The 27,931-nt window shown below is 63.1% G+C and overlaps 1 protein-coding gene across 8 annotated transcripts; it reads left to right on the top strand.

Moving 5' to 3' along the window:
• Window positions 1-1,590: 1,590 nt before the first annotated feature.
• PLXNB1 (plexin B1) lies at window positions 1,591-26,388 on the top strand. 8 transcript variants are annotated; one of them, XM_053669189.1, is made up of 38 exons: window positions 1,591-2,167; window positions 6,581-6,633; window positions 7,262-8,374; window positions 9,181-9,363; window positions 9,728-9,856; window positions 9,981-10,081; window positions 10,388-10,520; window positions 10,795-10,951; window positions 11,243-11,351; window positions 11,428-11,536; window positions 11,916-12,629; window positions 12,800-12,922; window positions 13,115-13,237; window positions 13,662-13,755; window positions 13,840-14,012; window positions 14,161-14,312; window positions 15,635-15,740; window positions 15,928-16,064; window positions 16,375-16,551; window positions 16,733-16,904; window positions 17,064-17,306; window positions 18,069-18,233; window positions 18,311-18,459; window positions 18,945-19,045; window positions 19,133-19,350; window positions 19,479-19,657; window positions 19,818-19,884; window positions 20,086-20,232; window positions 20,903-21,071; window positions 21,318-21,421; window positions 21,497-21,581; window positions 21,796-21,968; window positions 22,084-22,244; window positions 22,328-22,475; window positions 23,313-23,377; window positions 23,500-23,575; window positions 24,474-24,548; window positions 25,698-26,388. In XM_053669189.1, the coding sequence occupies exons 3-38, from the start codon at window positions 7,268-7,270 to the stop codon at window positions 25,800-25,802; spliced, it is 6,429 nt and encodes a 2,142-aa protein (XP_053525164.1). In that variant the 5' UTR covers window positions 1,591-2,167; window positions 6,581-6,633; window positions 7,262-7,267; the 3' UTR covers window positions 25,803-26,388. The 8 variants fall into 8 exon arrangements, with proteins under 8 accessions (XP_053525164.1, XP_053525161.1, XP_053525167.1 ...); XM_053669186.1 differs by having other exon boundaries at window positions 1,591-2,384; XM_053669192.1 differs by lacking the exon at window positions 1,591-2,167 and adding an exon at window positions 2,419-2,636.
• The last annotated feature ends 1,543 nt before the right edge of the window (window positions 26,389-27,931 follow it).

Raw genomic sequence — 27,931 nt, 5'->3', positions numbered from 1 at the left:
TCTGGATCACTTTCTCTGCCACGGTGGGGAGCACCTTCAAGTTCTAGTGCAGGAGGGATAATCAGAGGAAGGCAGGGAAGAGGGATCGGGGAAAACCCTGATAAAAATCGCTGGGAACATAATTACAGGGACTGGTGGCCAATCCAATCTGGGTCCCTGGTGCAAAGTACTTTGGGCAGCTCTGGTGTGCCACTCGGGCAGGGTGTCCTCCCACACAGCCCAGGGATGGCCTCTACAGGCAGGGACAGAGCTCAGCCCGCCAGCAGTGTGAGCAGAGAGACAGCGATGGGGAGGGGCCTCCCAGAGGTGGGAGGCATGGAGGCGGACTTCCTGAGGACCTCTGACCTGTTCCTTTCCAGGGGAGAAGGGCAACCTTTGGCTTCCTGGACTCGATGGCCATGGATGGCCTTGTGTGCCCTTGAGCAAACAAGAGCAGTAGGGAGGCCTCTGTACTCCCCATGAAGTATTGGAGGACCTCAGGCCTGGAGAAACTCAGAGCACACCGAGGTGGGCCCTGGGGTGTGGGTAGGTGCTTTCTGTGCGTGTGCTAAGCAGATGCCTGTGAAGCCAGCGGTGTTTCTTATAAGGTGACCTCCTTGGCCCTGGTTGGTGTGGTTCAGTGGATTGAATGTCGACCTGCAAACCAAAGGGTCACCGGTTCGATTCCCAGTCAGGGCACATGCCTGGGTTGCAGGCCAGGTCCCTGATGCAGGGCGCATGAGAGGCAACCACACGTTAATGTTTCCAACTCTTTCTCCCTCCTTTCCCTTCTCTAAAAAGAATAAAATCTTAAAAAGAAAAAAAAAGGTGCCCTCCCTTCCTGAATCCTGGGAAGGAATCCTGAAGTGAGTGTGGCCCTGTGGGTGCTTTGAACCTCAGAGCACCTGGCCCCTTGGTCATTTGGTTACTTCATCCCTGGCAATGTCTTCTTAATGTTTCCCAGGACGGCCTGGGAAGGGATGCATTTGGGTGTCCACACTCCTGGTGGGGCTGGAGATGCCCTACTGTGTACAGATAAGGGCTGCTACGGGCTTTAGAAGTGCCAGGTCCCTCTTGGGGTGCAGCAGGTCCTGAACGGCTGTGCACTCGAGCGAATGGAGTTAAGGAGGAGAGGGTTACGGGCACATGGAAGGGTCTCCCCACAAGCTGCATGGGCGGGAAAGCCACAGTAGGAGACGGCCTTGGGACAGACTGACCGGGCTGAGGTGGTGATGGCTGTGGGGGGGTACGGGGCACAAGGCCAGACACTGAGATGGAGGAGCCGGGTGCCGGATGTTGGAGGCCAGGGACGAGGGAACTGGGGAGAGGGTGCCACTGGTACAGAGTGGGTGCTGGGAAGGGGTAGAGGAACGGGAGCGACCTGAGGCCTCGGGAAGGGAGAATTTAGAAGGCAGAGTGGGGTAGATGAGAGTAAAGGCAGACTCTTACAAAAAGTTTTTGTTTGTTTTATTGATTGTAGAGAGGGGAAAGGAGGGGGTAGAGAGAAACACTGGTGTGAGGGAGCAACACTGACGGGTTGCCTCTTGCACTGACTGGGGAGCAGACACAACCCAGGCATGTGCCCTGACCAGAACTGAACCTACGACCTTTTGGTTCACAGGACTCAGCCCATCCGACCGAGTCACACCAGCCAGGGCTAAAGGCAGACTCCTAATGGGGGCTGGAGGTGGCAGGTGGAAAGAGGGTGGGTGTGGTGGTAGCGCTTCCAATAGTAGCCAGCATGCATGACCTGAACCTTTTGGCTGAGGCTGTCCCTAGCGTGTAGAGGCTCCGGGGGCTACCGGGGTGGTGCGTATGTGTGACAAATTTTGCCTGCGAGGAGGCCATCCCGATGGCCTTGAGGCAAAATTCTCCAAAAGTCCTAATAGGTAATAGGACAGGCCAGATCCCAGCGGGAGTTTGCAATGGGCAGGCCAGGGTGAGAAAGGCCCAGCAGGGGGCACAAATGGGCTTCTGGAGGGAATCCTTCTACCCCGCAGTTCCTCCTCGGACCGCCCAGGTATTTGGTGGTGAGGGAGTTTAGACTTGCCCAAGGCTTCTCAGCTTGGGGTGGGTCCAGGTCCAGGCCAAGGGAAAAAAGGAAATGCGCCCTCGCTCGTGTATTTTTGCAGTCGACTGCGCCCTCCTTCAACAGTGGGGCTAGGTGTGGTATCACTTCCACTTGCCGGTGAGCAAACAGGCGGGTGTGTGGTGGGGGGTGGCAGGGGTCAGGTTACTTGGCTTAGTGATGGCGCAAACCCAGCCTCAGCCCCAGTGCTTGCGCTCTTCCCGCATTGCCGGAGGTGGGGGCCGGAAGGAGGGGGTTGCCTGTTCGGGAGTCCTGGGAGTAGGGTCGGTGGGCAGGACCGGGCGCGGTAGGAGAAACCGGGTGCCCGGGAGCTCAGGTAAACAAAGTTGGGGGCGGCAGACCACGGGAGTCAGGTATTGGAAAGGAAAAGGGGAAACTCTGGACTTTGTAGGGCGGAGGTGGTGGCTAGCGAACCGCAGGAGCGGGTTAGGGGCGAGGGTCCCACCCGACGCTGGCGGGCAGAGAGAGGCAGGGGCGCTCTAGGTACCACCACACCTGGGGTGCGTTGCGCGGTCCCCGCCCCTCCCATCCAGGAGGGCTCCCAATTCCGGTTCTTCGCAGCGCGCAGGTGAGGCCCGACGGGGGCGGGGCGGGGTGGGGCGGCGTGGGGCGGCCTGCAAGCGGAGCTTTACTTCATCCCCCACCCGGTGCGATCCGCGTCGCCTCGGCTACCTCCGGGGTATAGCCTGCCCCTCCCCACAAGAGAGGGGTTGAGTCCCTGGCCCTCAGCAAGTGCGGAGCCCGCGGGGGGTCCCAGGCGGCTCCGGGCGCGCGCGGCTCTCCGGGCGGCTTCCGGCCTGGCCTGGGCGGCGGAGGGGGGAGGGCGGCCCGGCGGGCGCGGGGGAAGGAGCGGAGCCGGCCCGGCCGACGGGCTTTGTCTCCTTTGTTCCCGGCGGTGGCAGCGCTGCGGCGGGAGGGGCGGGCAGCGGGCGCAGTTTTCCGCCCTTCGGTCTCCGGGTAACAGCTGCGGCTCCGCCAGACCCACCTCCGAGGGGCGAAGGAGGGACAGCGAGGTCGCTGTGCGCAGCTCCTGAACCCGGAGCGGCCGGCGTCCGCCTCGGCGCGCTCATCCCACGGCCCGGCGGGGCGGTGAGTGCAGGGCGGGGGGCCGGGGTGGTGGATACCCGGCACCGCGGCGTGCCCCAAGGGAAAGGGCCTCAGGCCTGGATCCCGCGGGGCAGTGGCAGCCCGGTGAGTGGTGGGCGGCTTCGGTCCTGAGAGTTGGGACCACACTTCTGCGCGTAAATGGAAACTCTGGCGGCTGCGCCTGTAACGCGATTGGGAGAGAGAGGAGGTGGAGCTGCTCCTCCGCGCCCCCTCCTCGCCGCCACCGCCTCAGCTAGAACCGGCCGGCCCCTTCCCCGCCCTCCCAAGACCACTGGTAGGGTCCTTGCCCCCGCTGCCCGGGAGAGGAGGGCGGAGGGCTGGGGAAGAGCTGTTGGGGAGGTCGAGGCTTTCCCGCTCGTAGTAACAGCCCTTCAGGCTGCGCTCGGTGCAGTCTCCTGCCACGCATCTCCTGGGGGAATCTCTTATCCGTACACAAACTGTTGAGTCCTCTCGGGGGCCGGGTAAATAAGTGGTAGATCCTCCCACCCCGGGTCAACGGACAGACAACTGGAGGAGCTGTGCTCTCTACATCTCTGTCAATGAGTAACTTCTCGGCGGCCCGGGAGCCGCGGAGTGGGGAAAAGGCAAGGCCAGCTTCCCAGTAGTTTCCAGGAGTCGGAACATGAGGGCTGGGTATGACCCCTCTCCAGATGTGAAAGGGCAGAGTTTGTGAGCCTCTTTGGTTGGGGAGGACATCCCAGAGGGGCCCAGGAAGTGCTTGCTCTTCACGGATGGAAATTAGGCAGCTTGGGTCGTACCCCACAGGTCCCAGAAGGGTGGGCCAGGGGATATTTAAGGACAGGCCTGGGCACAGGCAGAGTGAGCCTTTGGCTGCGAGCCTGGCGGGCCGAGATCTGCGGAGTGGGCAGGAGGTCGGGCTGTGCAGGTTGGGGACATGAGGCCTGGCTCCAAGCCCTCCTTTCCAGCTCGCTCTGACCTGCTCATTATTAACGGTGCTGCTCACACCCTGTGCTTTGAGAGGCCAGGTAGCTCAGAGAGCCCCACATCTTTCCTATGGGCCAAGTTTCCTTGGCTATGAAGGGGAGTTCTTATAAGGAGCATCTACTTTGTGTTACCTTGCTCTGTCCCAGTCGCCGGAGCCTCTGAATCAAAAGCCACCCTCCCTGCCTTCAAGGAGCTTTCAGTCCAGAGTGGGTGGGATAGGGAGGAAAGTGGCCTTGGTTGGTGGCACTAGTGCCAGGCATACACACTGCCACCCGGAACGGTCAGAGCAGTCCTGTTACCCGTTTGGCCCAAGGCAGCTCTGCACACTCTCCGCATGGAGTGGGCTCGGCGGCTCCGGTTGACAGGGAAGGCTCCCCTGGGGGATGATGGCTGGGAGCTGAGTTAATGGGCTAGAGTGGGAGTGGGCATTCCAGGCAGTGGCGACAGCCCGTGTGATGCCAGGGAGGAGCCAAGTGGCCTGCAGTGCAGGCGCCAGGCACGAGGAGCATGTGATGGGAGAGGGTGGGGGCGCAGGGGCTTGGTCTTCATCCCAGGCCCCCGGGTGCCCCAGAGACTCCGGAGGGCGGGGGACATGCTTCGATTGTGCTTGAAGATCCTGAGGAGTGGGATTGATGGAGAGCTGGGGGCTGCTCTGTGGCCTGTGGTAGAGGTTACCTGAAGCAGGAATGCCCAGCACGGAAGGGGAATTGTCACTGCCCTTCTTTTCCTCTTCCCCCTCCTGTGGTAAGTGGGGACAGGCGAGGGGTCCTCCTAGGCCCGGTTTCAGTGACTTCAGAAGCCTGCCCCATGGGAGCCGTTCTGGTCCCGCCCACCTTCCTCTGGGCCTTCCAGTTGAGATTTTACATTTGGGGAGTGTCTTGGTTGCTGCCCCTTGAGAGCTAGAGAGCCTTGGCACACAGAAGGCTCTGAGCAAATGTTTGTGAGCGGATAGAGGCGTGAATGCTGGTCTGGCCGTGGACCCTGTGCCCTGGCACACCCCTCAGCAGGAGGCTGCAGGAGGGGAGAGAGCGGCAGCCAAGCACAGGAGGTGGCCTCTGCCCATCCTCAGGCACACCCTGTCTTCCCAGAGGAAGAAACTTTCTTCCCTCACCCTTTGGAAACAGGGTGGGGGGGCTCCTGGAAGCCTGGCTTTGCCACCGTCCTGGGCTTCTGGCCGGGTTCACGACTCTCTTGCCACCCCCACCCCCTGCCGCCCCCTCGGGTGGCAAACAGAGGCGGCCTTGTTTCTGCTCCCATAGAGCTGCCCTGTTCTCTGCACACTAAAAATGGAAACCCCCAAGCTATTTCGGGAGCATTGCCCAGCCGGGCAGTGGCCGAGGCTCCTACTGGGTTGCTGGACCCTCCTCCCAGCCTTTGGTCCAGCCCCACTCACTCTGAGGCAGCCTTGGGGATGCCCCGTGGTGCCCTTGGCTGGGAGGGGCTGACCTGGCCGAGGGAGACTCTCCCACAGGCAGACTGGCAGCCGGGTGGTGGGAGGGGCTGGGCAGCGTGGCCTGGGTACAGGCAGGCCAGGAAGCACCTTATGGTCTGGGATGTACGGCTTGTACCAATGCTTCCCCAGCCTTGGTGCTGCTGTCTGAGGACCACCGGGCCTGGGGAAGGCGGTGTTGCCATGGTTTCCTGGCCCCAGCAGGCCTTAGCTGGGGCCTGTGAGGAAGGGTCTGGGGCACTCCTGGGGGTGGGGGGCACAGCTGGGCATTGTGACTTGCTCTAGGATGCCCCATTCCCCAGCCTGGGCCCAGACTCTCCTTTGACCTTGTGGCGAGAGAATAGGAAGGGGTGGCCTGGCTGCCACAGCCCTCTAGGCCTTAGGGCTGGAACCGGGGACATGTGTATGAGTCTCTGTGTGGGTGCCCGAGTGTGTAATCCACGGTATGTGGGTGTGGCATGTGCCTGTGCGAAGTGCATGCTTGTGCGATGTGCGTGTGAGGAGGTTGTCTCTGTGGATGTGTAAGTGCAGGCAGTGTCTGCCCGTGTTCTGTGCACAAGCGTCTGCATGGGACTCGTGCTTCTCGGTGTGTGTGAGCATGTGTCTGCTTCTGTGCTGTGGCGGTTTGGGCCAGGACAGCCCCTGGCCCGTGTGGAGGCATGTTCCTGGCTGCCTGGGTAGGTGGGGTTTGGGCAGAGGGTGAGAGTGGCAGAGTGCCAAGAAGGGGCCGCGGTGGACGGGGCCGTGCTGGGGCCCCACTGAGCCCTGCCAGCCCTGGGGCTCCTTCCTAGCTGCCCTTTCCCAGGCTCTGAGGGTGCCTGATCCTCCCACCACCCCCTCCCTGTGCAGCTCTGAGGAGGCGTCCCCTGTGGAATGTGTTTGGTGGCTGAGGGCCAGGCTGGGCCCGGTTCCACCGGCAGGCTGCGCAGGGAGCAGGGGGCACCTCTGTGCTGCCCCCGTGTGCCCACAGCCCAGCCTCCAGCTTCACGCTCTGCTTTCTCCCTGGCCAGGTGACTCCTGCACAGGTCATGCCCTTGTCTCCCGACCCAGCTGGCCCTGCCAGGTGAGCCTGCCCTCACACCTAGGCACCGAGGAGGAGCACGACTCCCACCTCTCCTGGAGGCTCTGTAGGGTGGGGTCCAACCTTCGAGGCCTCCTCCCGGTGGCAGGAACCTCCCTCTTCTCCCTGGCCCTTTGGTTCTGTGCTCACAACCCTGTGGATTCTGCCTGAAAGGCCCATCCTCCAAATCTTGCCCCAACCTGTGAGTGGCCCGTGGGACCTCACCCTCCCTCCTTCAGGCTCAGGACCCCGTCCCATCTTCCCACTTTCTCCTGCCCCTTCCAGGGTCCTGGGGCGCAGGGTGTGTTCCATGGCTCTGCCTCTGCAGTCCCACAGGGCTCTCAGGCCCTGTGGTGGGTGCCACAGGGTAGTGCAGGGTGAGATTGGGCGGGGGGTCAGGTTCTCCTAAGAGAATAGTGCTTGCAGAGAACAGGCAGTTTTGAAGTTTCCAGGAAAGATCTCCTGACCCCTTGCTAGGAGGTGGTCCTGGGGTTAGCCTGGACCACAGTGCTTCTGCTCACCCCCTGGGTTAGAAGGGGCCTCTTGGCAGTGACGTAGCCCTGTCCCTCACCTGTGTCCCCGTGGCGCTCTGGTGGCCACGTGAGCCCTGCTCTACCTCTCTCCCTGCCAGGTGACCATGCCTGGCCTCGGCCCAGGTCTTCTCCAGGTGCTCTGGGCTGGGTGGGTCCTCACCCTCCATGCCCCTCCACCGGCTGCTTTCACTCCCAACGGCACACATCTGCAGCACCTGGCACGGGACCCCACCTCCGGCACCATCTACCTAGGGGCCACTAACTTCCTGTTCCAGCTGAGCCCGGATCTACAGCTGGAAGCCACCGTGCCCACTGGCCCTGTGCTAGATAGCAGGGACTGCCTGCCGCCTGTGGTGCGTGATGAGTGCCCTCAGGCCCAGCCCACCGACAACCTGAACCAGCTGCTCCTGGTGAGCCCGGGGGCCCTGGTGGTGTGCGGGAGTGTGCACCAGGGGATCTGTGAGCAGCGGGCACTCGGGCAGCTCCAGCGGCTGCTGCTGAGGCCAGAGCGGCCTGGGGACACCCAGTACGTGGCCGCCAATGACCCTGAGGTCAGCACTGTGGGACTGGTGGCCCAGGGCTTGGCTGGGGAGCCCCTCCTGTTTGTGGGACGAGGATACACCAGCAGGGGTGTCGGGGGTGGCATCCCTCCCATCACAACCCGGGCCTTGCAGCCACCAGACCCCCAGGCTGTCTTTTCTTATGAGGAGACGGCCAAGCTGGCAGTGGGCCGCCTCTCTGAGTACAGCCACCACTTTGTAAGCGCCTTTGCACGTGGGGACAGCGCCTACTTCCTGTTCCTGCGGCGGGACCTGCAGGCTCAGTCGCGAGCCTTTCGCGCCTATGTGTCTCGAGTGTGTCTCCGGGACCAGCACTATTACTCCTACGTGGAGCTGCCCCTGGCCTGCCAGGGCGGCCGCTATGGGCTGATCCAGGCTGCGGCCGTGGCCACGTCCAGGGAGGTGGCCCAGGGGGAGGTGCTCTTTGTAGCCTTCTCCTCAGCCGGTTCCCCCACGGTGGGCCGGCCGCCATCGGCTGCCACCGGGCTGTCAGGGTCCTCTGCTCTCTGTGCCTTCCACCTGGACGAGGTGGACCACCTCGCCAACCTCACACGCGACGCCTGCTACACTCGGGAGGGCCATAGCGAGGACGGGGCCGAGGTGGCCTACATCGAGTACGACGTCAACTCCGACTGTGCGCAGCTGCCCGTGGTGAGTCCCGGCGCCCAGCCGTCTCCGAGGCCTCCGGCCAGGCTCTCCTTGCCCAGCAGCTGTGTGGGAGTCTGAGGGGAAGCTGGTGGCAGTATGGGGGCCAAGCAGGGCGGCGATGTTATGGGTGTGACTTCCTTGGTGTCTGGGCGGTGGCGGGGCATCTGCAGTAAGTGTGGCATTTGGGGGGGCAGAGCTGGCGATGGGGCTTGGCCTGGGCTCTGAAGGGGCGGCATTTGTGTAGATGGGTTGAGAGGGTGTTTGGGGATCGGGGACTGGGACTTGTTGTTTGAGGTTTTTAAGCAAGAGGGCAGGTGAGGTTGAGACTTGTTTGGCTCTAGCCTCAGGATGGCTTAGAGAAGGGAAGGGAGAAGCTGCATACAGGGGCCTGGCTCACTGAGCCGTCAGAGTCCAGGGGCCACTGTGGACTTGGGGCTGAGCGTGCAAGGTGGGAGGGGCGTGGGAGGAGAGGGCTGGGAGAAGGCTGAGCTTATGCCTACACTGGAGGAAGCAGCTCCCAGGCCAGGGATGTGCAGAGGTGGGCCCCCGTGGGTGGGAATCAAAGAGGAGGAAGGGGCTGTCCGAGGCAGCTGCACAAGAGCCACCCAGGCAGGGCTTAGGGTGCAGCTGTGGGAGACATCGTTGGGGAGGCTGGCGGCAGGGATGGGATTGTCCCAGGAGGCCTGGCAGAGGAGACGGTTGTTCCGGGAGAACTGGCCGAGAGCCTGGGGAAAGCAGTAGGTTAGCTGGGAGGATGGGGTAAGGAGGCCGTCCGGGGGGGGCTCATCGGTGCTTCCTGTTTCCGGCAGGACACCCTGGATGCCTATCCCTGTGGCTCAGACCACACGCCCAGCCCCATGGCCAGCCGTGTCCCCCTGGAAGCCACGCCAGTTCTCGAGTGGCCAGGGGTTCAGCTGACAGCCGTGGCGGTCACCATGGAGGATGGACACACTGTTGCTTTCCTGGGTGACAGTCAAGGGCAGCTGCACAGGGTGAGTCCACGGGAAGTACTGGGCCCTGTCCCAAGGTCTGGAGGGGACGAGTATGGGGGAGCCCAGCCTGGGCAAAGCTATTCCTGTGACCCCAGGGGCTGGCATACAGGCTCATGACAGGCCCCAGACCCCAGGCTGGGAGAGGTGACCAGTGCTCCTCTTCCTGGGGCTGGGTGGGGTTTAACTGGGATCCCCACTTCTTCTGATCCCCTCTTCTGTCCCCAGGGCTGGGTATAGTGACCCGTTGTGACTGGGAGGAAATCCACCCATAAATTGCTTCAATGTGGGGACAGGGAGAACCTTGGGCCTGTGGCCATGGACTTCCAGATCTATGGGCCCCAGACCTAGTGGTTTCTGATCTCAGGTGTACTTGGGCCCGGGAAGTGATGGCCATCCATACTCCAGCCAGAGCATCCAGCGGGGGTCTGCAGTGAGCGGAGACCTCGTATTTGACGGGGCCTTTGAGCACCTGTATGTCATGACCCAGAGCACAGTGAGTGCCAGGCAACCGCTGGGGCCAGGACGCTGGGAGGGGCCTGGAGCTGGGTCAGGGACCCATACCTGGGAGAGCCACTGGAGTTCGGATTGCTGGCCTCACGTCCCCTTTGCCGTCCCAGCTTCTCAAGGTTCCTGTGGCTGCCTGTGCTCAGCACCTGGACTGCGCGTCTTGTCTGGCCCACAGGGACCCGTACTGCGGGTGGTGTGTGCTCCTGGGCAGGTCGGTGCCCACCAGCCCCCAGCCCCTTCCCCGGCCCTGACCCCAGCCTCCTGCCCTCAGTGCTCCTGCGTAGTCGCCCTGTCCAGGATTCCTGATGCTTGGCCCTCCACCCTCAACCCCTGACCTCTGGATGTCCTAGTCCCTCACCGTATCCCCCACCCTTGGTGTCATTGCCTTGCCAGGGTACCCCCATCCGGGCATCATGTCCCAGTGGGGGACCCTGCCCAGGACCATAGGTGGTCCTGCCCCATGAACTCCCGGGGGCCCTGTGAGGGTCACAGGTGGACGCTGGTCATTCTTGCCCAGGTGCAGTCGTCGTTCTGAGTGCTCGCGGGGCCAGGGCCCGGAGAGATGGCTGTGGAGCTTCCAGCCTGAGCTGGGCTGCCTGCAAGTGGCAGCCACGAATCCTGCCAACATCAGCCGAGAGGAGAGGAGGGAGGTGCGGGACCAGAGTGGGCGGGGCCCTGGTGGGGCAGTTTCTGGCGTAGATTTGGGTGTCAGGTGTACAAGATACCACATGGCCTTGCCCCTACCACACTGGGGGCCTCGCTTTCTCCCTTCGTTAGTAACCAGGCCTGTGGGTGTCTGTGAAGGTGGGGGTGCTGGGGTCTGCTGGTGGCCACTGATGCCTGCCCACACTGGGTGCCCCTTAAGCAGGAGCCCTGATCTGCTCCCCGGGGACCCCAGCACTGTGTCCTGGCCTCTCTTGGCAGGTTTTCCTGTCGGTACCTGACTTGCCACCCCTATGGCCGGGGGAGTCATATTCCTGCCACTTTGGGGAACATCAGAGTCCTGCCCTGTTGACCAGTTCGGGTGTGACGTGCCCCTCCCCAGACCCTAGTGGGGCCCCAGCGCTGCCGAGAGGAGCTGGTGCGTGAGACCAGGGACCAGCCCCAGGGCCCGGGAGCCAAGCCCGCCTCCCACCTTGCTCCCAGGGGCGTGGTCTGGGTGAGGTGTGAATTCAAGCCTTTCTCTGAGTCTCCCCACTAGTCCCCAAGGCCCTAAATCCCCCATTTTGTGTCCTGTGGACTGTGTCCCCCAACCCTGGGGACCCTTCCCCATCTGGGGTGCTAACTCCACTCTGTGTGGTCTCGTGACACCGTCTGGGGGGCTGAACACCCCTCCCTGCTCCTCAGCCCTGGCATTCTCCCCGCCTTGCAGACCACGTTTCTGTGAGTGTGGAGCTCAGGTTCGGTGCGGTCGTGATCGCCAGGGCTGCTCTCTCCTTCTACGACTGTGTGGCCGTCAGCGACCTCCACCCATCTGCACAGTGAGTGCCTCGCCCTGACGCCCAGGCCCGGGGCTGCTCCGTGGTGACCCCTGCCCCATGGCTGTGCTCTGTGCAGGTGCCGGGCCTGTGTGAGCAGCCGCTGGGGGTGTAACTGGTGCGTCTGGCAGCACCTGTGCACACACAAGGCCTCGTGCGACGCTGGGCCCGTGGTGGTCAGCCAACAGGTGAGCGTGACTCCAGTCTGGGCCGCATGGAAGCGGGGTATGGGGTCCCCCGGTGAGAGGCTTTCTGACGGCCCGGGGTCTGTGTGCCCACCTGCCCACCCACGGCTGCCATGTGTGACAACTCGTGCGGAAGGCGTCCACCGTCCAGCAGAGGACGTTTGTAGCTGAGAGGCAGGGAGGTCTGGACCTCGGGCCCCACCTCAGCACAGATGCCCCGGAGCCTGCCCTCCGCTTTTCTCCTGTGGAGAATTAATGGGCTGTTTTTGTTTCTCTTTTCCTTGGTCTCCTTTTCTCTTAACACATCCTTTGCCTGCCTGCCGCCTGCTCCTGCGCCTGCCTGCTGAGTGGCCCCTCCTGTCTTTCTCTGCCTCCCCCTCAGAGCCTGCTTCTGTCCTCAGCCCCTCCTGCAATAGAGGCACCCACCCCTTCCCCACCTGCTGCCCCTGAGGCCACGGTCACCCCCACTCCTGACCCCCTTCCCGTGGAGCCCGAGGCTCCCTCCTTAGCCACAGCTTCAGCTGTCCCGCCTGAGGCCAGTCCTTCCCTGCCGTGGGCAGGTCCCAGCCCCACACTTGCCTCCCCCGCCTCGGCCCCCACAGAGTCACCCCTCCATGAAGAGCCCCTCCCTCCCAGCTCCCCGGATAGACCTGGAACCACTGACCCTGCTGTCACTGACCTTGAACCTATGGCCACACCTGAGGACCTCTTGGCCTTCTACCCGTCACCCTCAGATGCAGTGGCACTGTCCTCTGCCCCCGCAGACCCTGGCCCCGAGACCTCCCCCACTGCGGTACCCCAGGACCAGCCCCCCAGCACCGCTCCTGCCACTACTTTCCCAGGGGCCGCTGGCTCCGCGAAGCCTACCCTGGACTGGCCCACGAAAGAAGGCGGCGAGCTGCCCGAGGCGGACGAGTGGATAGGGGGTGACACGCCCGCCTTCTCCACTTCCACCCTCCTCTCAGGTGACGGAGACTCGGCCGAGCACGAGGGCCCCCCGGCCCCCCTCATTCTCCTGTCCGGCCTTGACTACCAGTACGACACCCCCGGGCTCTGGGAGCTGGTGAGGCCCAGCCCGGGAAGGAGGCTTCGGGAGGTGGGTGGGGGCAGGCGCAGCCCCTTGCACGCCTGGCGGTTCTTCGTGGGCGGGGACAGGGGCGGGGTGGGGGCTGCAGCCCCACACGGCCTGGCCCCGGGGCTCTGTGTGGGAGAGGACGGAGGTGGCAGGGCCAGGTCCATAGCCTGCCTTGTTCTTGGTGCCTGTAGGAAGAGGCAAACCAGGGGGCCAGCTCCTGTCCTTGTGTGGAAAGTGTCGAGGGCTCCATGCTGATACCCGTGCATGTGAAGCGGAACGTGCAGCTGCTGGGCAGGAACCTGCGCCTCTTCCAGGTGAGCGGGTCCAGCTTGCGGGTGTCACTGTGGCCTCCTTGGCTGTTGCCAGACTGTGTATGAGCCCTGGGAAGCGGGAAGAGGGCCTGGCCCGGGGCCTCGGACCCCACCCGGGGCTGAGCTGGGGTTGCCACAAGGCTCCCCAGGCCCTGCTCCTGAAGCTGCCCCAACAGCCGCGGCCCCTGCCCCCAGGACAGCCCTGGAGACTACGAGTGTGTGATGGAGCTGGAGGGCCGAGAGGTGGCGGTGGCAGCCCAGGTCCAGTGTGAGCCTCCTCCAGACACGCGGTGCCGTGTTACGTGCCAGCAGCTGCAGGTGCAGGCCTCGGGTGGCTGGGTGGGCGGCGGGCCCTGGCCACAGGCTGGCTCCCAGTCCCGCTGGCCGTACCACACCTGTCCCGGCCCAGCTAGCTCTGACCCTGTGACCCTGAGGGAGTCTTGGTGCCCCATCTCTGATCTCTGATCTTGTGTCCTGTGGGGTCCCTATATCCCAGCTCTGCCTGCTCACCCAGGGGCCCCTCTGGGTCCCTACACTCCAGTTCTGCCTTGTGGCCCTGTATCCCTGGGGGCTTGGTAGCTCTGACCTCTGACCCTGTGGTCCCATGGGTTCCTACACCCCAAGTCCGACCGAGGTCTTTGTGTTCCCTCCGTGAGTCGTTTTGGTCCTTTCCCTGACCACCCCCTCCCCAGGCCTGCTGCCTCCCCAGCCCCAGACTCCGACCCCATTCCTGTCTCTACAGCTCAGCTACGACACTGCACAGCCAGAGCTTCACGTGGGGCTGTTCTTGCGCCGGGCTGGCCGCCTGCGTGTGGACAGCGCTGATGGGCTGCATGGTGAGCTTCAGGGGCTGCCGGGCCAGCTGCTGGCGGCGGGGCTCCTCCAGGCCTGCCTCTCACGTCTGTCTCTGCCACCCCCAGTGGTGCTCTATGACTGTTCCATGGGACACGGGGACTGCAGCCACTGCCAGACCGCCATGCCCCAGTACGGCTGCGTGTGGTGCCAGGGAGAGCGTTCGCACTGCGTGGCCCGGGAAGCCTGTGGTGGCGCTGAGGCTGTGGCCACCCAGTGCCCTGCCCCCCTCATCCACTCGGTGTGTTGGAATGCTGGCGTGTCCCTTCCTCGCTGCCACCCTGGGAGGGAGGGCGGACTGATCTGGGTCTGGGGGCCCAGTGGGGAGCTCCCCATACTACTGGGGGCGGCCAAGTGGGCGCAGGCGAGCAGTCCTTGTCCTGGAGCAGGTGGAGCCGCTGACCGGGCCGGTGGACGGAGGCACCCGCGTCACCATCAGGGGCTCCAACCTGGGCCAGCACGTGCAGGATGTGCAGGACACAGTCCGGGTGGCCGGAGTGCCCTGCGCGGTGGATGCTCAGGAGTACGAGGTCTCCAGCAGGTGAGCTGCTGGGCCCCCAGGAGCGGATGCCTCCTGTGGACTCTGCGGTTGGCCTTCCTGCTCAGGGCCACCCACCCACGCCTCATCCGCCCTCCCTGTCCTTTCCTTGGTGCCAGTCACGAGGCCCCAGTGCCACAGTTGCCATTGGGCACAGACCTGCAGCTCCCTGGCCTGGGCTGTGGTGGGAAAGGGGGTTGCTCCTGGGCCTGGGGCTCAGCCCCTTCCCAAAGCTGACAAGTGGCTCTTCTTCCCGGATCCGCCTACTTGTTCCCACCCGGGTTTTGGAGTGACCACGGATGTAATTGCGGTAGCAGAGTCTTTGGCTCCCAGCCAGCCGTGCTCAGGGGCTGGCCTTCTCACCAGCGGACCCTTCCTCCCCTAGCACTGTTCTGGGGCCTTCCCAGGCTTGAGGCTTGCAGGGGTTCTGGCTCTTGGTAACCTGGCTGGTGGTTGCAAGGTCCCAGAAGTGCATGCGTGGGACTTCCCCAAGGACACGGCCACAGTTGCCATGTCCCAAACCCAGCCGAATGGCAGAGCCTGTCCCAAACCACCACAGAGCAGATACGCAGCCTCGGCTGTGGAGACCTGGGTCTGTGGGCCTGTGCTGGGGCCAGGAGGCCCGTGGTTTGAACAGGATTTTGCCAGAGCATGTAGTTTTCCTCCTATGTGTGTTATGACTAAAACCTTCAGGTGACTTTCTAGACTGTTAATGATTCTAGAACCACGAGACTAAAGTGATTTATAAAGTGATTAAAATGTGTTCTGGCTGAAGCCCCTGCTGGGAAGTTGCACACGCCACTGACTCTGCTTTCTCGGTGACCGTGACACTGTCACGGGGCTAAGCCACCTCAGGGTCCACGTTGTGGACGTTGATTTGCCCCGAGTTTCTGTTTTCTGGCTGAGAGCCAGCACTTTCTTAGATGGCTGACTCCCCGTCCATGCCTCTCCCCAGACCTGACTAGAGGCTTCTGGGGACTTTTCTCCCCAAGGAAGTCAAGTTTCCACTGCTTTGTGAGGAGTGCTGCGTGCATGTGAGGGCGACCAGTTGGGCCCCCTCATTAGTTCAGCGGCCGGCCTCCCGGGGGCTCCTTTGGAAACTTGTGCCACTCCCAGGACGACCTCCTCGCTAGGGGGCTCAGGTTCGACTTGGATAATTGAGACCACGAGTTCCGACTCTCGGGTGTGGGAGCCTCCTGTGGGCCATACGGGGTCCCTCATCCAGATCGAGAGGATGTGCCGGTCTTGTGGCGGGGGTGGGGGGCAGCCCGGTCCATCGGGGGCCCGTGGCTCAGCCCGGCCCCCGGCGTGTCTTGTGCCTGCAGTCTTGTGTGCGTCACCGAGGCCAGCGGGAAGGAGGTGGCGGGTGCTGTGACCGTGGAGGTGCCAGGAAGAGGACGTGGCATCTCAGAGCTCAACTTCGCCTACCAGGTGCCTGACTGCTGGGCACCCCCAGCTGCCGATGGGCCACCCCCTCTGGTGGCTCCTCCCAGCCCACCTGGTTCCACCTTCCTGGGCTCCTGCCCTGCCCAGGGCCTTTGTGTCTGCCTCAGGCTCCCCCAGCCTCTCCCTTTCTGGCCTGAAGCCTGTCTGTCTGCCCCTGTCCCCCTTCCCGCAGGACCCGAAGGTGCATTCCATCTTCCCGGTGCGAGGCCCCAGAGCCGGGGGCACCCGCCTCACCCTGCATGGCTCCAAGCTCCTGACTGGGCGGCTGGAGGACATCCGAGTGGTAGTCGGACACCAGCCTTGTCACCTGTAAGGGCTGCTTCCTCAATCTGCAAAAAGCTGTGGACTCCGGGGAGAGCGGGGGTGGGGAGGGCAGGATGCCGTGGAGGAGAGAGGGGGAGAGGGTCAGGTCTGCTCCACCAGGAAGTGGCCAGGCCCTCCCTGCACAGGGGCTGTCGTGGGAGTGTGGCCTGCCGGGTCCACCGTGGAGACGGCAGTCCTCACTGAGGGGCAGCGAGCCGAGGCCTGGGTGGGTCCCTGCCCTGGGGCCATCCTTCCCTCCATCCCGTGCCCCCGCTAGGCAGCCTGGCCTGCCTTCTCCTCCTGCCTCCCTTCCTAGACTTCCGGGGCAGCAGGCGGAGCAGCTGCAGTGTGAGACCGGCCCACACCCCACGCCGGCCGCACTCCCCGTGGCTGTGTGGTTTGGGGCCACCGAGCGGAAGCTTCAGCACAGCCAGTTCGAGTACACGTCAGACCCCAATGTCACCTCTGTCGGCCCCACCAAGAGCTTCTTCAGGTGCTGGGCCAAGGGCATGGCTGCGTGATGTGGGGTAGGGTGGTCTTTGCAGGCCCAGTACTGGGGCGAGGGGTTTGTAGGGCTCTATGTGGGGGCTGTGACCCCCACGCAGCTTCAGGCTGGGACTGGGCGGTGCGCTGGAGCCTGGCTCTCCGTGAGTGGCTCATGGGCTGTGTTGCAGTGGGGGACGCGAGATTCGGGTCCGTGGCCAGAATTTGGACGTGGTGCAGACACCAAGGATCCGAGTGACTGTGGCACCAAGAGCACTGCGGCCGGGCCAGGGGCCTGGGCAGAGGCACCACATGATCCCGGCGACCGCATGCTCCCCCGGAGCCTCCTGCACCGGTCATCATGTAGGACACCCGGGGCATCCCCTGCCTGTGCTGGGCTAGCCAAGGTCCCCCTCACCCACACCCCGCCCCGGGGACAGCCGTGGGTGGCAGGTACCATGCCCGTGGGCCCCCTTCCTGCAGACCCCTCCATGACCCTCCCCCATCCCTCCCCCCACCCAGTTCGAGGAGCTCTGCCACGTGAATTCCTCCCAGCTCATCACCTGCTGCACACCTGCCCTCCCGGGCCTGCCTGAGGAAGCCCGGGTCCAAGTGGAGTTTATCCTCGACAGCCTGGTCTTTGACTTTGCCACGCTGAACCCTACACCCTTCTCCTATGAGGCTGACCCCACTCTGCAGCCCCTCAACCCCGAGGACCCCACCACGCCATTCCGGCACAAGCCTGGGAGTGTGCTGTCCGTGGAGGTACTGCTGCTTCTTGGGCAGGGCAGTGCCCGGGAGCCTGCACTTGGCTGGATGGTATTGCTGTGTATGGAGCGGGGCGGGGCATAACCTCAGAGCCAGAGCCGGTGGATACACCTGGCACCTCACCCCTCCTGTGGCGAGGGCTGGGGGCGCTGCTGGTGGGGTGCCTGGCCCAATGCTCCCGGCAGGGCCCGGCTCTGGTGGCCTGGGTCCTGATGAACTCCATAGCAGGTGGCCAAATGGCAATATGTAAATGGCTTGGCACACACAGAAGGCGGGTGGCGTGGCACCCAGCAGGTGCCTGGGCTGATGCCTATCGGAGAGCCTGACTTGGCACATGTTCTGACATTCCGTAGGCGGGTGACTGAAAGGCCACAGGTAGGCCACCAGTCGCCAACGACCCCGTGAGGCCAGTAGACGTGTTAGGGGCTCCAGCTTGGCTAGGCAACTGGGCAGAATGTGGGACAGCGTTGTAGCCTTCAGAAGTTCTGGGGAAGTTAGGACCTGAGAAGAAAAGACAGGGAAGGGTGGAGAAAGGTCGGGGCAGGGGTTGGCAGCCTGGAAGACATCTGGGGCCTCGTCCCACCTACAGGGAGGGGACCGGGTGCTGGGGACCAGGCGCTGAGGCCCTGTCAGCCCTGCTGTTGGGAATGGGTCTCAGGACCAGCCCTCCCACATTTGGGGGGAGAAGATCCGAGAGACCACTAGCTCCTCCACTCAGGGAAGAATTCTGAGTGATCAATCTGTGACCTCGTGTTCCAGGGGGAGAATCTGGACCTTGCAATGTCCAAGGAGGAGGTTGTGGCCATGATAGGGACCGGTCCCTGTGTGGTGAAGACACTGACCCGGCACCACCTGTACTGCGAGCCCCCAACGGAGCAGCCCCTGCCCCTCCGGGATGCACCTGAGGCGCTGCCTGAGTTCACGGTCAGTGGGCAGGTTCTGGGTTGGGCCAGGCATTTGGCATGCGCAGAAGCCTTGCTCAGGGTGGCTTCCCAATGCAGGTGCAGATGGGGAACCTGCGCTTTTCCCTGGGTCATGTGCAATACGATGGCGAGAGCCCCGTGGCTTTCCCCCTGGCAGCCCAGGCCGGCTTGGGGGTGGGCGTCTCTCTTCTGGCTGTGGGAGTGGTCATCATCGTCTTCATATACAGGTGGGTGCCTCCGGATAAGGCTGGGTTGGGAGGGACAGGCTAGGCCAGGGGTCAGCACACTTCCTGTAAAGGTCCAGAGAGCAAATACTGTAGGCTTTTGCATGCCAGGCAGTCCCTGTTGCAATTGCTCAGCTCTTCCATTGGAGCGTAAAGGCAGCCATAAACAGTAGGCGGCCGTAAACAATACACAGACACATCAGCATGGCTGTGTGCCAGTAAATTTCTGCTTTACAAAAACGGGTCCCCGGTGTCCTTGGCCTGGTTATAGTTTGCTGATCCCTGGGCTCAGCTGTGCTGGGCTACCCAGGACATGGGTGGCTGTGACTTGCCAGGGATGGAACAGGCTTGAATTATCCTGGACTAGACCTTAGCCTGGCTGGGCATGGCCAGGTTAGACTGCTGGCCTAGGCAGGCCTGGGCCGGGGGTGCCAGCAGAAGCTCTGGCCGCCGGCAGTCTTTCCCGTCCTGACCTTGGTGCTGAGCAGGAGGAAGAGCAAGCAGGCCCTGCGGGACTACAAGAAGGTCCAGATCCAGCTGGAGAACCTGGAGAGCAGTGTGCGGGACCGCTGCAAGAAGGAGTTCACGGGTGAGGCTGCGGCCGGGGCCCCGGGCTCCCACGCCTGTTCCCATGGCATGTGCTGGGCACCCACACCTGCCCTCTTCCACTCAACAGATCTCATGACCGAGATGACGGATCTCACCAGTGACCTTCTGGGCAGCGGCATCCCCTTCCTTGACTATAAGGTGTATGCCGAGAGGGTCTTCTTCCCCGGGCACCAGGAGTCACCCTTGCACCGGGACTTGGGTGTGCCCGAGAGCAGGCGGCCGACTGTGGAACAAGGCCTGGGGCAGCTCTCCAATCTGCTCAACAGCAAGCTCTTCCTCACCAAGGTGCCACCCTGCCCTGGCCCCGCCCACGACGGACCATCCTGGCCCCACCCACCTGGCCCCGCCCCTTCTCCATCCCTGGGTTCTGAATCAGCCCCTCCCTCCCACCCATCCCCTCTCCCTGATACCAGTTCATCCACACCCTGGAGAGCCAGCGCACCTTCTCGGCTCGGGACCGCGCCTACGTGGCCTCTCTGCTCACCGTGGCACTGCACGGGAAGCTCGAGTACTTCACAGACATCCTCCGCACCCTGCTCAGTGACCTGGTGGCCCAGTATGTGGCCAAGAACCCCAAGCTGATGCTGCGCAGGTCTGTGCCAGTGTCGGAAGCAGTTGGGGCCTGGTGGCTTTGGGCACCTGGGGCCGAGAGCTGAGTCAGGGCCTCCGGGGCCTGGGCGTCTGAGGAACAGAGTGCACTGCGGCCCCACCTGCTGACCCTGCCTCCCTGCTGCCCCTTCCTGTCGTCCCAGGACAGAGACTGTGGTGGAGAAGCTGCTCTCCAACTGGATGTCCATCTGCCTCTACACTTTCGTCAGGGTGAGGGAGGCGGAGGTGGATGGGGCTCCCCCTGCAGAAGGGGACATTCTCCAAACCAGGCAGCCCCGACCCCACGCAGTGTGCGCACGCCCGCCCACCATGTCCTCAGTCACCTTAGCCCTCTGTAGCCTGTAGCCTGTCCCCTGCCCCAGAGTGGCTCATGTCCCATACACCTCTGCCCCACACCTGTCACTCCCCCAGGACGCGGTAGGGGAGCCTCTGTACATGCTCTTCCGTGGAATTAAGCATCAAGTTGATAAGGGGCCAGTCGACAGCGTGACTGGTAAAGCCAAATACACCCTGAATGACAACCGCCTTCTCAGAGAGGACGTGGAGTACCGTCCCCTGGTGAGGGAGTGTGTGCATGCCTGGAGTGTCAGCCTCGGGGGGTGGGGGTGAGCACGAGTGGTCGTGTGTGGCTGCCTGTGTCTGGGGGAGAGCCCGCTGGACCTCTGGGAGAGACGCTTAGACCAGCTGAGCAGGATAGAAGCTTAAGGGTTGGACCTTGAGGATAGGGCCTCAAGAGGGTCCCAGGCTTGGGGTGCAGTCAAAGGGCCACAGCCAGAGTTTGGGGAGCAGCTGCCCTGCCTGGGGCCAGTTTACATCCTTGCTGTACCAGGCCTGAGTGTTTGCCTGGCCATGGTCTCATTGTCCTGCCAGGAATGTCAAGTGCCCAGCAGGCTGGGTTTGCTCTCCCTTCAGTGGCCCACTCAGAGCTCCTTCGGGAAAATCCCATCCGGGCTTTGCCACACCTGGCCATCCGTTAGGCTGGGGGTGGTGTCCCTCAGGTGTCGCAGCCTGACCAGCTGAGCCAGGAGGTGGGGGACCCAACTTGTGCTTACTCACTTTTTCTGCCACTCACCCAACAGATAGTCACTAGGACACTGTGCCAGGTGCTGGGGCCACAGAGTACAGAGCCACTGGTGGCTTTTTCACGGGTGATCCCTATCCATGGCCTTGCGTTTCGGTCATCCCACGTGGGAGCTGGGGCCTGACTGCTCCTGTGTGCCCTGTGCAGACCTTGAATGCACTGTTGGCTGTGGGGCCGGCGGCGGGAGAGGCCCAGGGGGTGCCTGTGAAGGTCCTGGACTGCGACACCATCTCCCAGGCCAAGGAGAAGATGCTGGACCAGCTTTATAAAGGGATGCCTCTCACCCAGCGGCCGGACCCCCGCACCTTGGATGTCGGTGAGGGCGGAAGGGAAGGGTGGCCGGGGTGCACGAGCCAGTCAGGCTGGGCCCACCCTGCACTACAGGGTGGGGTGCTGAGTTGGGGCACAGCCGGGCGGCGTAGGAACGACCCACAGCCAGCGGTGGGCACCTGTTCCTGGTCTGTGGAGAGGTTGGGCAGGGCTGCCCATGAAGGACAAAATAGGTTCCGCCTCGGAAAAGGTGTCCTGGGAGCCCAGGACCAAGTCCCCCTTGCCCTTGCAGAGTGGCGGTCTGGGGTGGCCGGACACCTCATTCTTTCTGATGAGGATGTGACTTCTGAGGTCCAGGGTCTGTGGCGGCGGCTGAACACCCTGCAGCATTACAAGGTGGGGGGGCTGGGAGCTAGAGGGGGGTGTGGTGGGGGTGTGGCTGGCAGAGGGGTCACCAGCTGTTGTCAGCAGGTCCCAGATGGAGCTACTGTGGCCCTGGTCCCCTGCCTCACCAAGCACGTTCTTCGGGAAAACCAGGATTATGTCCCCGGAGAAAGTGAGTACCCCCACACCCCCAGTGCGGCCCTCTGCCTTTGCTTTTGCCCACTAATGAAGCAGGAACTCTGGACCTCGGGGTGGGCTTGTGTCTACTTCCCTCCTCCCCAGAGAATGCCTCCCTGGGCGCCCCACTCCTAGGAGTTGGCAGGAGCCTGGGGCTCAGAGGAGGGGACACCTGATGAGGTGTGACAAGCAGTGTGGTCTTGGCACAGGGACCCCAATGCTGGAGGATGTGGATGAGGGGGGCATCCGGCCCTGGCACCTGGTGAAGCCGAGCGAGGAGCCGGAGCCGCCCCGGCCGAGGAGGGGCAGCCTTCGGGGTGGGGAGCGCGAGCGAGCCAAGGCCATCCCGGAGATCTACCTGACCCGCCTGCTGTCCATGAAGGTGGGGGCGGGGCATGGGGGTGGCGTGGGGCTCCCACGGACCTACTACCCCGAGTCTGAGGCCGGGGCCTGAAGCCCCTCGCTGACCACACCTCCATGCCCCCCGTCCCCTGCAGGGCACCCTGCAGAAGTTTGTGGACGACCTGTTCCAGGTGATCCTCAGCACCAGCCGCCCCGTGCCGCTCGCCATCAAGTACTTCTTTGACCTGCTGGACGAGCAGGCCCAGCAGCACGGCATCTCCGACCAGGACACCGTCCACATCTGGAAGACCAACAGGTGGGGCCCACCGGGCCGGGGGTGCGGGGCCTCCCCTCCGGCCCCTGCCGCGTGCTCACCGGCCACGCCTGCCCTGCCCGCAGCCTGCCGCTGAGGTTCTGGGTCAATATAATCAAAAACCCGCAGTTTGTGTTCGACGTGCAGACGTCCGATAACATGGACGCAGTGCTCCTGGTCATCGCACAGACCTTCATGGATGCCTGCACCCTGGCTGACCACAAGCTGGGCCGGGTGAGTGGGTGGGGGACTCGGAGGCCGTGCGTGGGGCGGGCAGCATGGGCCAGGGACATGCACACAGGCCACGGGGCCAGGCTTTCCTGAGAATGTTGAGGAGGAGGGCGAGGGGAGTCATTGCGGCCAGGCCCCAGGCCAGGCTCTGTGTCCCTTGGCCTCTGGGAGGTGGCGGTGTGGCCATCTTCCAGGTCGGGCACGCAGGGGCTGCCATGTGCTGATTCACAGGGTTAAGGCACAGGAGCAAGTGTGGCCTTCGGGGGTGGCAGGAGGCCAGGGCCACAAGCGAGGGCTTTCCCGGAGGGGTGACAGGGCCTCTGAAGGCCCAGGAATGGGGTGGGGCTGGGTGGGTGTCAGACCTGAGAGTAAGGCGCAGCCTTCTTGCAATTTGAGAGACTTGCTTCAGATCCCCACTCAGCCACTCAGGAGTGAGTTGGCCTGGGCAGCGGACCTCACTTCCTGGGTCAGTTTTCCAATTTTTAAAGTGATCACTCGGGGAATGGACAGCGTGTGAAGAGCAACAGAGTGCACACGGCACTGCCCCTTCCTGCCCCACGTGCCGGTTCCCTGCTGGGTCCTGAGCTGATGCATGGCCTGGGCGTCGTCTGGGGAGAAGCTCAAGGGAACAGAAGCAGCGCCCTGCCTTGGTGGGAGGGGGAAGTCCTTGCAAAAGGAGGTGGGCTAGGGTGACCAGCCATCCCGGTTGCCAGGTCTGAGGGGCATTCCTGGGACTGGAGACTTTTCACACTAGAGCAGTGCCGTGCAGGCTGGGACGGTTCTTCACACTCACAGGGGTTTCGTGTTCCTTCCCTCCCCCCACTTGCTTCTGGCGCCCAGGACTCCCCCATCAACAAACTTCTATATGCTCGGGATATCCCCCGTTACAAACGGATGGTGGAAAGGTACAGGGCAGGGGAAGGGCCTGAGGGGTGGGATGGGTGGATTGGGGGTGTTACAGTGGAGGCCCCAGCAGGGCAGGGTGGGCTCGTTTCCCAGCAGCTGCTGTCTCTACGATCTCTGGCAGGTACTACGCAGACATCAGACAGACCATCCCGGCCAGCGACCAAGAGATGAACTCCATCCTGGCCGAGCTGTCCCGGGTACGGCCCACCTTCTGCTTCTCGTATTAAGCACAAGCCTCCCGCCACAGGGGTCCTGCCCTTCCCGCTGCTCCTTTGCAGAGATGTCCCTCTGCAGAGATGTCCCTAAAGTGTCGATTGCCACTTTATAAGAGCAGGGCTCCCAGAATCGCATCAGAAAGCTACAGGAGTCTTGTCCTGCCAGCTGCCTCCTGCCCTGACTCAGCCAGGTGCCCGAGTCTGTGGATGACGCCCCAAGGCAGCAGGGTTGCTGAGGTTCGGCCCGGTTGGCCTGCCGATGTCTTCTAGCGCTCTGATTCCCGGGGTACTGAGGGCGCACCCCACCTGCTCCTGATGCAGCCCCGCACTCTGCCTGGGGTTTGTAAACGGTGTTTCTGAGGCCGCAACAGTCCCAGCTGCCACAGTAATAGCAGCTGTGATTTTGGGGTGTTTCTGTGCGTCTTTGGGGTGCTCTGTGTATCCTCTCATTTTGTCCCCATGAGCGCCCCGCACAGGCTGGGTGACTTGATCGCCCCTCCGCTGTCTGAGGCACACCTGTGGAGCCCCTGAGGGGGACCTCAGGCAGGGCTGGGGCCAGAGCAGACCAGCGTCTTTTCTGCTCGGCTCTGCAGTCACCTGGGAGGACCCAGGTCTCAGCTGGAGCCCTGGGGGGGGCGGGGGGCAGGGCCCTGGTGGAGCCCAGACCCTGTGGAAACGGCAGATGTGGGGTCTCGCCACCCAGGAGGCCCTTTGACCCACCCTGTGCCCCACTGAGCACACCTGAGCTGGGACCCTGGTCTGTAGAGGGGCTCTGCCACCTGCCGCAGGGCCTGTCCCGTCCTCCGCCCCCCCCAGGGTTTCGGGCTTCCCTGGGTGGCTGGCAGCACCCTCACGCCTGTCTCCTCTCTGTGCTCCTTAGAACTACTCTGGAGACCTAGGGGCGCGAGTGGCCCTGCACGAACTCTACAAGTACATCAACAAATACTACGACCAGGTGAGTGGCACCCTGGGCCCTGACTGGGGGCTGAGGAGATGGATGTGGATGGGGGTGTCTGGCCCTGGGATTCTCATGGGGGGCCCTCTGATCACCCCCCAGGCACAGACTAGGGGAGCAGCTGGGTCCTAGGTTTGGGAAGTGCTCTTCCTGGTGTTGGGAAGACATGCTTCCTGGTGTTGGCTGTGCCCTTACCTGTCCCCACCCCATGTCCGAGCTCCTCAGCAGGGATCCCAGGTGTCGTGGTGGTGGTGGTGGTGGTGACGGTTGTGGCGGGCAGCGGCCGGGGGTCTACCAGGGCCTGGAGATGGTATGTGGGATGTGCTAGGAGGGGCACACAGCTTCCACATCTGCCCTGACCTTGTCCAGATCCTTATCTGAGTCCATGGGTGGCACTGTGCTGCGCACGGTCACCCTTGCGGGCGTGGGCCTGACTGGGCTGCATAGGCCACCAGGGAGGAGGGGCTAGGCACAGGGTAGAGCGAGGTCACGATGGCCTCGTCTTTCTCGGGGCTCCTGGCTGGGCCTCAAGATCAGAGCGCCCACCAGCCAGCCTGCTGGCTGTGTGCCGGAAGTGTCCACCTAGGTGTTTGTGTGGTTCCAGGGATGCGAAGTCCAGGTACTCTTTCCGAACTGCGGTGGCCCTGGCGGTGGGGAGGCCGGGGACACTGTGGGCGGGCCCCTCAGTTCCTGCTGCTCCCTCTGTGGCTGCCCCCCTTAAGGTGTCGCGTGGGTCGGTATCTGTCTCCCCACCCACGAGGGCAGGGTCATATCTGTCATTGTTGGGTCTCTGCCCCTTGCCCGGTACCGAGCGGGTAGGCATTCAGGAAGTGCTCGTTACCTGGTGGGGGCGCCGTAGCAGGGCTCTCGTGTGTTCGTGGGGAGAAGGCCAGCCTGGCGGTGGGGCTGGCCTCCACTGAGAGCGATTCACTCCAGGAGGTGGCTGTTCGCAGCCCCACTAACCCTTAAAACACGACTTTGTGGATGGACTTCCCTCCCACTGACGAGGCCCCGAGGTCACACAGGTGGTAGTGGGGGTCCCCAAACTGAGCCCCAGTGCCTGAGGAGGCTGCTGAATCAGCTGCCAAGTGCCCGAGTGGGCCGGATGGGACAGGCCCTCTGACGGAGTCGTCTCCGCACTCCGTTCAGATCATCACTGCTCTGGAGGAGGACGGCACCGCCCAGAAGATGCAGCTGGGCTACCGGCTGCAGCAGATCGCCGCAGCCGTGGAGAACAAGGTCACCGACCTGTAGGGCCCAGCCAGCCCTGCTGCTGCGCAGCCCGCCCGGCGGCCCTGGAACCTCGAGGGAGAAACCACCTTCTTAGATGCCTGTAGTGCCTGAGGAGCCGGGTCAGTGGAAGGTGGCCTGGGTCTCCTGGTGGCGCTGGCCTGGGCCCCGAGGCCGATGGGGTGCTGGCCCGGCCCGCCTGCTCCCTGAGCCCAGCAACCCTGTGGGCTGTGTGACGTCAGTCAGCGGGGAGTTGGGTATGAAGCCCCCCCAACCCCTGGGGAGACTGGACTTCCCAAACACTGCTCTTAACTCCACTGGGGTTCAGAGAGGAAGGAGGGGGCGTGGGCTGTCTGCCCTCCTGCCCCCCACCCGCCATCCGTTCTGATCCCGGCATAACTGCCTCCAGCCTTTGCTGCTGCCACGGTCCCAGGTCCGAGAGATGAACACCTTTCCTAGGCCACTGCGAACTGACCCCTCAGAAGGGTTGACCGCCTTAGGGCCACCCTGCCTCCAAGGCAGCCAGTGGTGAGGGGCACCTGTTTTGGGGGGGCGTTGGGGAGAACAGTGGCCACACTGACCCAGCTCTTCATTAAAGGATAACACACTGCATGGCGTCCAATGCGTGGGCTGGGCCCAGGCCCTCCCTCAGCAGGAATGTGCACAAGGGGTGCTGGGGTCTGCACCCTGGGGGCGGGCGCAGGGCAGCTGGGCTCAGGTCCCATGAAGGGAAGAACAGCCCCGTCCAGGCCGGGCTGGGGGCGGTCTGCAGCCCAGGTGGAGGGGCTGCCTCGCCTGCAGTTTGAGTGTTCTGACTCCTGCATCCGTGCTCCGTGTGGGAAGGAGCGGGGCAGGATAGCATCATGGTGCGCATCCCAGGCAGAGCGGACCACGGGGCCCTTTCCCACGGTCCTGTGTCTGGACTCCCCAACCCCCTGTAGCCTGGGGTGTCTTAAGGAGCTCGCGGATATGGGTTGTCTTCTAAATCAAGGCACCTTGGGTGGGGGCTCCTAACCAGCTGCCTGCCTATATGAAGGCCACCCTGTGTGGTTTTCCTGTTTGTAGATGGAGGTGAACTTTGAGGCTGTTTCACTGGGTCTTGTGCTGGCTGGGTCTGTGGGACCAGGGGTGGGTTCCCCCTTGACTGAGACCACCCTTGGCTCTGCTTACTCCCACTGCCCAGACCCCAGAATGCCTGCTTTAGCTGGCGGGTGACACATCCTGGATCTCCCTTTAGAAGTGTCCCCTCTTATCCAACTCCAAACGTTGACCAGAAATTTAAGACCAGGATATTGTGGTGTTTGAAAGGAATTTATTTCTTGATTGTGATTTTGGGTTTTATTTATAAGCCTTTGGATTACTTGGCTGCTAAGTGCTTTTGAAACAGTAGGATCAGTGGTCTGTCCCAGCGGCCAATGAGCCACAGGTGAGTTGGTGAGTTGGGTGGCAGCATACTGCCATCTCCTGGCCACATCGAGGAATTTATCAAAATTGAAACAAGGGCCAGTGGAAATGAAGCTAGGGCTCAGCGGGTAAGGAATCTCACCTCGTCTCTAACTGAACCCTGATTTTAGAGGTGAGATGTGTCTCAGAGGAAAGTTGAGGGATTGTGACGGTGAGCGACTAGTCAGGAGAACAAACCACTGCGGGTGTTTCAAACAGGAGGTTGATTATAAAAGCATTGGAGGGGCTGGAAGGACAAAAGGGGGTAAAGTAACCCAGAGACTAGTGACCACAAAAGTCTCAAGCTGGCAAGGGCACAGTCCTGTAACCCACGGCCTCTGGCCAGCACCTGTGGGAAGCTTGAGGGCGCCCCTACCAGGCACAGCGGGTGGGCGCTGCCAGGAGGGGAGGGTTCACAGCTCTTTCTGCGAAGCTTCACCACCCCTGACCTGTCGGCACCCGTCAGGAAACAGGTGGCACTCACCGGAGAGGCGGGCGCGGCAGAGAGTTTAAGGAAAGACGTGCTGACAGCTGCAGGCACCAGGGAAGCTCGCCAGCCTGGGCCTGAGGGTGTTGGGGGAATGATGACCCTGGCCTCCTGCTCCTCCTGCCTCCCTGTCTCCCGTGGCTCCCCCCGCTGAATAACAGCCTAGGTGAGAGCCAGAGGGCAGGGGTGCCTGGTGGGCGCAGGCTGTGAGGTCAGCTCCTGA

This window comes from Artibeus jamaicensis, unplaced genomic scaffold (assembly GCF_021234435.1).
Source record: "Artibeus jamaicensis isolate MK-2021 breed Jamaican fruit bat unplaced genomic scaffold, CSHL_Jam_final contig_519, whole genome shotgun sequence".
Taxonomy (NCBI): Eukaryota; Metazoa; Chordata; class Mammalia; order Chiroptera; family Phyllostomidae; genus Artibeus; species Artibeus jamaicensis.
The sequence above is the reverse complement of the archived record's forward strand: the minus strand, read 5'-3'. Positions and strand labels throughout refer to the sequence as shown.